Raw genomic sequence first — 10930 nt, 5'->3', positions numbered from 1 at the left:
TGGGAAATTCGGTGTTAAATCTGAATATCTCTGCTTTCACTGGAATCTGTCTCGTGTCAGTGGACCACAGGGAAACCAGCTGTAAAAACTACTTAAAAAAAAGAATAACTTTGGATCGATTAAGCAGATTTTTATTTATTTTTGACCGCTAAAAGTTTCTGCAACTTCTGACATTCAAGATAACTCTTGAATACATTGGTGCAGCTTGCACAGAACACATCAAAACATCCTCCAAGGACAGTAACAAATTCCCATTTTCCCCTGGCAAAAGGGTACCAAAAGCTAAATATAATTTATACACCCGCCTTTCACGAAAGACTTAAATATTTCTTTTATAATGGACAGCACAGCTGTAACTTTCAGTCCTACAAGGACACAAAAACGAGCCCCTGCCTTTACAAAAGGCACACACGCATCCTGAACCTCACAAACAGCCCTGGCTCGTGAGCAAGACATCCCGAGGAATTTCCTCTACACCGTTTGGGATATGGTTTAACCATTCTCAGAGCGTGCTCAGTACAGACTATAAATATTATAGATTATAAATATTACAATTATAAATATTATAGATTACAAATATTACAGAACCCCTCGTGGCACCGTGGGAAAGGCCAGATTCCCAAATGTGTCCAGCGTGACACATTCCAGCTGTGGACGCCCTGGGAGGGAAAGGAAAGAGGAAAAGGCTTTTTTGGGAATTCTGACCGTCCCAGGGGTTCCAGCTTTCCCAGCAGAGCTACAAGGACAACCTCGCAGAGGCTGAGAAGAGCCGAGCGGCCCCTGCATCCCTCCCAGCGGGAGGACACAGCTCACATTCCCTCGGAACAACTCTCTCTCCCCGCGGTGGGATGGCTGCAGTCCTTCTGCGACAAGGGGAGCTCACATCCGTGCAGGGCGACGACCTGCAAAGGGGAAACATCCTTCCCTACTCGTGAGAGGAGCGGGGGCGACTTGTAGAGCAAGCCGCGGTCTCCTCTGGATCACGGGAAACGCCCAAAAATCGCGGAACCGTCACACGCCGCGTTTGGCATCGCTTCGGCGCTGCTGGTTTGGCCCGAGGCTGGTGGCTGGAGGTGGGTGCGAGGAAGAAGCGGAGTCCCCAGGTGCCACCTGTGACCTCCGGGAGCCGCAGCTCAGCTTGCCCGTGGAACGGGACGGGAATTCGGCCCGTCAGGATCATCCCGATGCGGGCTCCCGGCAGGGGCTGCAAGGGCAGGGGAGGAGAAAAGGGTTACACGGAGGTGTTACACAGCCGGAGCTTTTCCCAAAGGAAAAGGCAGTGAGAGGGATGGGATGGGATGGGATGGGATGGGATGGGATGGGATGGGATGGGATGGGATGGGATGGGCAACACTCACCTCGCCCGTATCCCGGCTGGCTCACAGCCATTCCCCCACGATTTCGCCTTTCCCCCGCTCGGAGTTGGGCTGGCGCCTCTGAAATCCCTTCTCCAGACAGTTCCAGCTGCTGTAAATCCCATGCGGGGTTCCCGGAGCTGTAACACAGAAGGGAAGGTGAGGGAAGGTGAGCAGCGAGCCTTCCCCTCCCCGGCTCTCAGCGCCGCAGAGGTGCTGCCCTTCCCGGCTCTCAGGTACTCACTCTGCGCTTCCCTCCGGCCCATGGGATGCTGTCCTGCTTTAGGGCAGATGTCCAGGGAGAGAGCAGCGTCATCCCAAGGGCTGCTCCCAGCTCCGAGTGGGGCAGGCAGCCGGGATCTGCCCTATTTATACGCAGGGGCCGCGTTACAAAAGTCTGGGTCCGGAGCGAGCCGGAGTTTCCCACAGTCGCCAGCCAATCCATGTGTGCCCGGGACAATGGGAAAGCATCCATTACAGCATGGCAAATTGACTGTGAATTGCCTGGGGATAATACCCCGCTCCCAAAGGAGCAGGTGGGCTGGGGAGTGTGGGACACAAAAGGGTTTGGCATCGCGGCGCTGGGCAGGGAACGTGGGAAAGCGTTGGCCGTCATTATCACCCGGCTTCTGCCTGATGTTGGGAGCGGCAGCATCTCAACGTGCTGCCTTTTCCCAGGCTGGGCTGAAATGAAGCACAGAAGACTGATCCCAGGAAGAGATAATGCTCTGCGCCCCAAAGAGAGGTTGAAAAGGGAAAGATGCAGAATTAGAGGGACTAAACCCTTTCATTGACATTAAACCGTGCTCAGATGAATACAGTACCAGATAATTTTCAGGCAAGGAGGGACTAAAATCAAGGGAAGAACCCTTCAAACATTAGCTTGAAATATTTTCCTCTCTATTGTTTAAAGTTATACCCAGAGCTCTTCCTTGCTTTTGTTTGGTTAATCTGGGCTTCCCTACGGCAGCCCGTGGCATGTCGTGATTGTGATGTCTTTCCCAAACACGTCCTGTTTAATTTCATGCCACTTTGTAAATGCCTCACTGTTCCTGAGTCTCCACCTGAATATATTTCCCGTTTACAGACATCTGAGAGGGAGCGAAAAGTCAATTCCTGACTATTATTTTGCTATATTGTCCCACTTTCAGGATGTACCCCAGGTGTGAGGCCCTCCTGTGACTGTGCTCAGTCTTGGGATTTCTCACCTCAGTGATGAAGGAGAAAGGACCAGGCAGGATCCTGGATTGGAGCTGCCTTGGAGCAATATTTATTTATTTTTTTTTTCCAGGCTGTTTTAAGCTGCCAGCTCAGGTCTGCTGCCCCCTTCCAGCACAACCCCGTACAAACCCAGCCATGTTCAGGATCTGCCAGTCAGGCATGGGAGGCCTCATGCAGTTTTTAAATACCTGTTTCTTGCAACTACAACACTGATGGAAACCCTGCTTATTTCTTGTGTTTGCCTTTCAAAATCAGACAGGAAACCTCTGATTTAATAATCAGAGCATCCCTTCCCTATGTCTGTGGATACCTGGAGAGCAAAGTGTGCCATCACACAGAGGGCTGGTGAATAAAAGGATATTATTCTACTAAAGACGATCCTGTAATCCATTATTAACCTGAAGATTTTAAAGCCTTTTTCACTGCCTGGATCCTCATGGATTTGCATAAACCAGGTGTATTCCCTCCCCAGCCCAAAGACAATTTATGTTTAGATTAATCACTTAGGGTGTAGCGATTTTAATTCTTGATGGTTGCGAAAATTATAACTGAACACCGTGAGTCCCATTCAAAATCAGCTTGCTGAATTATTTTGTGAGCTTGTAATCTGCAGTATTCCTTGGAGCTGGGGCTATCCCTGGCTGCATGTGTGGGAAATGGATTTGTAGAAAATTCTTAAAATTTGGTAGAAGGTTTATATAGTGTCTATGTATATGCAAATTTTGAGATAAGAAATATTGACTTAGAAATATTATAGAATAGGATAGACATTGTTGGGAGAGAAATTGAATTAGAAATAAGTTTTAAAGGATGGTTTTTAAAATAAGATTAAATATTTTAGAAAAATAGAATTCTGAAAGGTGTATTGTTATAGGACTTATGGGGGTAACTTTAGATGATTGGTTTTAAGGTATTTATAGTATGGTGTGGTTAAAGCTGATAGGCTAAGAAACACAGTGTATTGCAATAAAAATAGTTAACTTCTAATATTTTAACAACAAATCATAATTTTATAAATTATATTATTATAAGTTTATAAATTATAACAACATGAATTGTAACATCTGTGGTATCTCACCCTTCTCATAAGACTCGAAATTGAATAAAAATTTTTAAAACACCTCTCCGTTCCCTTCTCTCTAAGTAAAAAAAAAAAAAAAAAAAAAAAAAAAAAAAAAAAAAGAAAAAAGGTTAAAATTTGAAATATGAAAGTTAAAAATTGGAAGTTAAATCCAGCATGCATGTGCTTGTGCTGTTACTGCAGAGGGAAGCGAAGCACGGGATTTTCTGGATCCCCCCGGGGTCGCGTGGGATGGAGGGGCAGCACCGGCTGGGAAGGAAGGAGGATGCTGCTGGCGGCGGGAGAGCGGAGGGAAGCTCTGACCCAATTTCCAGCCCTGGAAATATGAAATGAGCGGGTTTAAATAACGCCACGCTGTCGGCAGCACAATGCCCCGGCCTCCAAAGGGCTGAAACATCTCGCGGTGATTAAAGGCTGATCCCTTCCTGCAAGGGCCGGGCAGATGGTGCCGCAGGCTGGGCTCTCCCCGGGACCCTCCCAGGCACGCTTCTTTTGTGGGCAGTTGAACAGCCTGAATGGGAAATGCCGGGAGCTCCCTCCGTCTGATGGGAATGCTGAACCTCTGCTCCCAAACCTCCCTGTCCACAAATCTTCCGTGAAATAGATAAATGGGGCAGGAGATCTTTCTCCTTTTTAATGCCTTTATTGAAGAGAATCAGCTCAGGTGGGGAGAAGCCGACGGGTCGCGCCCACGCTGCCGCTGCTCCCAGGAGTGGCACGGAGGAGGAGGAGGATGATGATGATGATGATGATGATGCAGCTGTGTCCGCTGGTCTGCAGGCAGAGCTGGGGCTTCCGTCCTCACGGGAGATTAGGAGATTCTGCTTTTTTGGTCTAACTATTTCAGGTCCTCTCTCTAGTTAACATCTTTTTAGGTTAGGGTGAGAAGTAAAAAGGATCTTAGCAGGTACTGGATTAAGTTCCTCATCTTTAGACATCACTTAGGTCTCAATTCTATGTTGGCTCGTTGATTTTAGGGTTTTTTTCCTGGAAAGTTACAAAATTGGTGAAATGCATTCTCATCTGCATACTAGCTCTGATGCCACGCCCCTGCCCTGCTACCTGTGGGTCTGGTGTCACTCCCTGGCAAGCATCAGGGGGAAAATGGCTAATCACCATTAACAGGTAATTGAAGAAGAACTCTCAACAATAGGTGGCTGCAACATGAAGTTAACAGCAACTGGTTCAACTTGTTTTAACTCTGCAACCTTAAAAAAAATAGATAACTTTTTACTCATAACGTTCCACTCCCCTGTGCCTGCCTCATCTGCACCCTCTGTGTGCTGCTGTGGGGTGAGAGAAGCAAATATTCCCCCTGGTTGGTTTGGTTATTAAGACCTGAAAATTTAATGGCAACAGCATTTCCTAACTGGTGGTTGTGAATAATAAATTGTCTTGGTGGTTGTGAATAAGAAATTGTCCAGACTTGGGCTGTCCTTACAGTATATTGCTGTATATATGGAGTGCAGAATGCCCTCCCTGCAAGGACTTCAGTAAGGAAAAATCATCCTCTGCTGTAGGAAGTCCATTTAGTCCTTGTTAAAACTCTGTAATTAGTTTGCTCAGTTTGGTCTTTTTTAAAAATCCCACTGTTGGTGCAGCAGTCTGTCCCCCTGAAACGTGTTTGTGATCCAAATCCTTGTCCCTGGGAGGAGTTTGTGCCTTGGACTGTTGCTGCAGAACCAGAAAATTGGACTGTCTGAGGCTCAGAGACACAATTTTTCCTGGTTTGGGAATGAAGGATTAAAAGAGACAAATCCCCAAAACTGCCAAACATGGAGCTGACTGAACAACAGGACGCAATAATTCCCTTTTCTGGAGCAGGGTGTGAGATCTGGAGATGCTGTGGGCAGAGGCTGCTCCTCTGTAAATCCCACCAAACCCTCAGCTGCATCATGAAGGCGCTGTTCCCAAAATCACAGCCTTCCAGGGGCTGTCCCTGTCTGTCCTCAGAGCCCAGCAATGCCAGGCAGGAGCTTTTCCCATCTTCATCATCTCCAACTGGAGCTGCTCCCTGCTGACCCTGAGCTGTGGGGGGATTGCTGTGAGCTGAGGAACAACCCCAGGGATCCAGGAAAGGATCCAGCCACCCCAAGACTGTCATTTTAGGCTGGTGTCCATGACAATCCATAAACCAGAGCAGCTGGAGGATCTCCTCCCTGAGGAATTGCTGCTGAGCCTTTCTGCTCCTGGTTTACGGGTGGTGGTTTCAGCCCAGGTGTCATTTACTCCACACACAGTTTGCACAAAAGCTGCTACTGCTCGTAACACCAATTGGCAGCTTTCTTAGCCCATAATTTTCCATGGAGGGGAACTCAGTGTGCTGCAATGGAGCAACAGGTCTGGAGGAGGGTGGAAGCCCAGAATTTCCTTGTCTGTGTCACACAGATTTAAAAAGCAGGGTCCTGTACCTCTGTGGCTGTGCTTCCAGCACACAACTTGATGGCTTGCACTAATTTTAGAGCGTTTTTATTTCAGGCCATTTCCTACATTCATGCCAGCCTGTCTCCCAGGTGCCATTGATGGCGCTTTTAAAGAAATAATTACGATTTTTAATGTTTTTTCCCCTTCCTTGTGCCTTCCTTAAATGGTTTAAAATCTTTCTGACAACCCCTCTTGAGACACCTATTTAGTGTCAAAGAGCATAACGTTCCCAAGTTTTAAAAGGGGCTTCGAATAATGCTGATCGATCAATGTGCTCCTTGGGAAAATAGCTCTCCAGATGGTCCATCGGGACAGGAATTGCTGCTCGTCACAATGCGGAGCCAAAAAGCGTCACTAATGTGGGCTGTTGTGAGGCACGCTTCCTTTGTGGGCTTCTGAATGCCCTAAATAGGGAAGAAAGTGTGGGAAACTCCGAGAAACTCAGGCCCACACTCTGAGGTTAATAGGGGCTTTGTCAGGAGAGTATTCCTGAGCTGTGGGATCAGCATAATCAACAACATCTTCCCTAAGGGTGGGAATGTGTTGGGAGCAGGGGAGACTCACCCCGGGGGCCGGAGGAGCCCTAAGAAGCTTTGAGTTCAATTATGAGAAGTGATAATAATTAATAAATTGTAAACATAACCTTTGCTGCGCAGGGCCGGGCAGGCTGGAGGTCTGGCTTTTAGCTCTGGGCTAATTGGTTAATTAAAGCCCAGAGGGGCAAGGCTGGGCTTGGTGGAAAGCAGAAAGGGAGCACTTGCACCACAAAAAGCAGCTTTTCCAGCGGGGTTTGGTCCCTTCCCAGCACCCAGGGAGGAGGAATTCACTGTTTCTCTCCCTTACACTAATTTTTTTTACACAACCTGCAGAGGTGCTGCCAGCTGTGACCCTCGAGCCTGGTTCCTTGGGTGGAATCCCATCCCCAGAAGAGCAGCAGCTCTCTCCTTGCCACGTGTGGCTGTGCTCCCAGCGCTGCACATCAGGCTGGGCTGGGCTTTGGGGCACATGGCACTCCAGCTGAGCCTGAACTCCCCCAAACCGCCCTAATTAGGCTTGATTTAAAACCCCACAGGCATGGGCAACAGCTGGAGTTTTGCTGGGATTCAGAAGCCTGTGCTAATTGGCAAGGACAAGCTGAGCACAGCGAGGTTGAAGTGAGTTCTTCAAGCTTGCTAAGCAACCATAAAGCCCAAAAATATCTCTTGTGAATTATTTAGCAGTTCATTAGGAAGAATAAATTTGGAGCACTGGTAGAGACCTGTACCAAACCCCCCTTGCACTGCACTGGCAGAGAAGAGCACTCAACCAATCTGTGCACAAATAAAACCAAAATGATCCACGGCCCAAAATAAGGCAGAGCAGCACATCCCTGTTTGGCTTTTGGGGATTTTCTGTGTGGTTAACAGAGGATTTCACCACAAACCCAAGGAGCACTGGGCAGGTTCAGTGCTGGATGCAGTTTGATCTGTCAGATCAAACTGAGCAGATCTCAGGTTGCTCTGTGCTTTTGACAAGATCAGGTATTCAGTGTTTCCTTTTGTTTGGGAGCAATCCCTGAGTGCTTGAAATGCAGCTTTTCAAGGGCACCTCTCCCAGGGAGTCTGAGGAAAGTTGGATTGTTGACCAAATGTGTTTTGTGCTGTTCCTGTATCTCTGGAAGGAGAGTGTCCCCTGCCATAAACCCAAACCAGTGAATTACTGTGGTTAGAGAATAGCTTTGTGAAATGATTATTTGTGCAGATTTGTTTTGAAGAGGAGGTAAAATAAAAGGAAATAATTTAGGAGAGGAAATGCTTTCTCAGCCTCTCTTATCTAATTATCCTTTTAGCCATATGTGGGCTAATTTCACTTCAGTAAAGGGAGCCTAGCAGAATTTGTGTCATAAAATTAAGACACCAAAAATTAATTCACCCCATTGCAGGTAGTTTTAAAGATCCCCAAGCTGAGGCAGGTGCCAAACTCTTTGGAAATTATTGGGAAATTTGCACAATACAGGCAGAAAGCACAAGGCTGATCTCAGCTTGTTGGAAAAATTAGTGGGGGAAATGAAGTGGCTGTGGAATGAGTGATTTGTTGGAGGCTGAATAGGTCACTGTTAAATCTGAAAGGTTGCCACTTCTCAGCACCTCACTTCAGATTCATTTCCATTTTGATTTTTGCTAATTTTTCCAGAGGTTGCTTCCTTACAGGATTTGAAACCCAGCTCTGCCAAAGGGATTTCACAGATGTAATTCATGTATTGGAGTGAAGGGCTCAGAACTGACACCTCCTGATGCTTCCCCACCACAGGAGAGGCTGCAGGCACCCAGTCCAGCAGTGTCAGCCCTTTTAATCATTCCAAAGCAAAGCATTAATGACTAAAACCATTTTTATTGTACTGTACAGTGAAGACATGCAAGCTGAACATCACACAGGATGAATACATCACAACTTTATAAAAGCTTTTTAAGCTCCTTAACATGCTCAGTGGATGATTATAAAGTACTTATTGCCTCCCTTCCTCCCCCTTTTCCTTAAGGTATAGCAGAGGTATTTCCTTTACAAAAGGCACCAATTATCCCTCACATGAGAGCAGCACAAAGTGACATGAAGGGAATTGTCCCTAGAGCTCTCTGTGATCATCACAACTTTCTGTAAGAAGGATACTAAAAATAGCAGAGGAGCTTCAGAGGAATCAGCATTTCTTAACAACATCTTTCACTCAAAAGGGAAAGGCTGAATCCTCTCTTTATGATACAAAATACATTCTCCAAAGGGCTCCTTCTTGAGGAAGGTCAATACATTATCTGGAGACAATGGAGCACTTGAACCTGTGACCCAGGCAGTCAGCAGAAAGATTTCAACTGACAGCCACAGGCTCAGCAGCCTGTGATGGAAACCAAAGGTCATTTGCTCTCTAAATCACCACAGAACTTGGTCCTGTCTTTGGCCAGGAGCCACCAATAAAAGCAACAAATTTGCTGCAAGATATACCCGGAGTCCTTCACTATGAAGGGAAACCACCCAGCGACCCTCATTTCTGGTGACAGAAAAACAATAACCGCCCCCTCCTCCCACCTTTGGAAAGCAAAGTTTCCTACTTCAAAGAGGAACTAACAAACCACAGGTCCCTCTAGTTTTTGGAGCAAAACGTGGGGATAAAGTTCAGCAGGTCTACCAGGGTCTCCAGATGGTGGGAGCAGCAGCCACGCTCTTCTGGGCAGGCTGTTTTCTGGGAAAAACACAGGGAGACAGGGGGGAGCCACGCAGAGCTGCAGAGTACGAGGCATCTGCACCCAGCTGAGCCTTGCAGAAGTGCTTGATCAGCTGGACCTGGGTCTCCTTCTTGGGCTCGTAGTAGGACAGAAAGTGCATCGCTTCCTTGAGGCACCGCAGGTACCCGCTGTTAAAGTCCTGCTCTGGGTTCTTGTGGATGAATGCTGAAAGAGAAAGAAAAAGCAAATGCAGAGGGTTAAAATCACGACCAAAACATGGGGCAGTGATGATTTGTGAGGTGACTTTCATGTGCCTGGGGATGGGGTGCTCCAGCCCCTGCTCTCCTCGGGGTGTCTGGGAGGGCACAGCCCTGGGAGCAGGTCCAGGTGTGCAATACCTGCTCTGCACTCACTTTTTTGGTCCTGCAGCTGGCTCTGCTGCTTCAGGTAGCTGACAGTCATCTCCAGGATGTCGGCTTTCTCCAGCTTGGAGTTGGGCTGGTGCCTCTGGAACTCCTTCTCCAGGAGCAGCTTCAGCTGCTCGATGCTGCTGTTAATCCGGTCCCGGCGCATTTTCTCCACCACCGGCTTCCTCAGCTGTGAGAGAGGGAGCAGATCGTCAGGGATTTGGTGAGACCTGACCCAATTTCCCCTCTGAAGCCCTGATACACCCATCTTCAAAGACACTTTTTTTTTTTGGCAGGAGAGCTGTGTGATGCTGCCTACCCATTCCCCACTCATTTTAATTTTTAAAAATCTATACAATCCCTCTTATCTCTCTTTAACATATTTGCTTTCCCCCAGACCACTTTCCCCCTCTTCTCCCACGTAATATTTATTTGCTAGGGGCAGGCCAGCCTTTCAGTCCCCTCTGGGGCTCTACTTACTTTATTCTTTTCCTTTGGCAGCAGCTTCTCCTCCATGTGGATCATGAGAGCATTGCTGGGAGCCATCCTAAGCACTGAGCCCTGGGCACAGACCCCAGGCAGCTGCTGTGCCGAGTGTGAGGAGATGCTTTGGCAGCTCCCAAGTGCCTCTATTTATACCCGGGGAGCCGGGGCAGATACGTGAGTGTTGGGATGGCTGGTGTTTCCCACAGCCCCGCAGCCAATCCAGGCCCGCAGAGGGACAATAGAGGAAGCATCCATTAGTGCATGGTACATTGATTGCCAATGCCCCGGGGAGAATAACCTTCTGCCCACGCTGCTGGTGGAGTGTGCGGGGCGTGGGGAGCTGGGAAAGCACCGAGCCTCCAGCTGGTTGGGCTGGGATCAATGGCATTCCTGAGCCTCGCATGTGCCGGGCATGGAGGAGGCACACTTTTGGGGGAAGGTGGGAAAGGGAGGGCAGCCCTGCTAGAGTTGAAATCAACAGTCCCAGGGACATCTCTGCACTCCCCAGAGCCTGGGGGAGCTCTGTGTGTGTGTGTCCATCCAGTTGTTGCACTTCAATGGGTGACCCAAAGGGTGACCACAGGTTTCTTCACAGGATGTTTCTAAATGGTTGTTGGATCAACAGCGAGAATAACTAGAGAATTGTAACTCCACTTTTTATCTTCTGGCCTCTGTTCCCACAGGGGAATCATAACTCTGCATGTGAACAAGTGGAGTGGGAGTCGAGGGAAATCTGCCTCTTCCAGGGGAAAAGGTTATGTT

At 48.0% G+C, this 10930-nt stretch overlaps 1 protein-coding gene across 1 annotated transcript; it reads right to left on the bottom strand.

Moving 5' to 3' along the window:
- Nucleotides 1-9234: 9234 nt before the first annotated feature.
- On the bottom strand, nt 9235-10228 carry LOC121344049 (transcription factor HES-5-like). The gene is made up of 3 exons (XM_041419717.1): nt 10163-10228; nt 9695-9872; nt 9235-9503 (listed from the first exon to the last, which is right to left on the bottom strand). Exons 1-3 carry the CDS (start codon nt 10226-10228, stop codon nt 9235-9237), a joined length of 513 nt encoding a protein of 170 aa, XP_041275651.1.
- Nucleotides 10229-10930: the final 702 nt, after the last annotated feature.

This window comes from Onychostruthus taczanowskii, unplaced genomic scaffold, assembly GCF_017590055.1.
Source record: "Onychostruthus taczanowskii isolate IOZ18803 unplaced genomic scaffold, ASM1759005v1 scaffold61, whole genome shotgun sequence".
NCBI lineage: Eukaryota > Metazoa > Chordata > Aves > Passeriformes > Passeridae > Onychostruthus > Onychostruthus taczanowskii.
Note: the sequence above shows the minus strand (reverse complement) of the source record. Positions and strands in the feature narration are given on the sequence as shown.

Coding starts and splice junctions, on each gene's coding strand:
- LOC121344049 (XM_041419717.1), bottom strand. CDS start 10,228: ATGGCTCCCAGCAATGCTCTCATGATCCACATGGAGGAGAAGCTGCTG. Junction 9,873..10,162: donor TGCCAAAGGAAAAGAATAAA/GTAAGTAGAGCC, acceptor CCTCTCTCACAG/CTGAGGAAGCCGGTGGTGGA. Junction 9,504..9,694: donor GCAGAGCCAGCTGCAGGACC/AAAAAAGTGAGT, acceptor TTCTTTCTCTTT/CAGCATTCATCCACAAGAAC.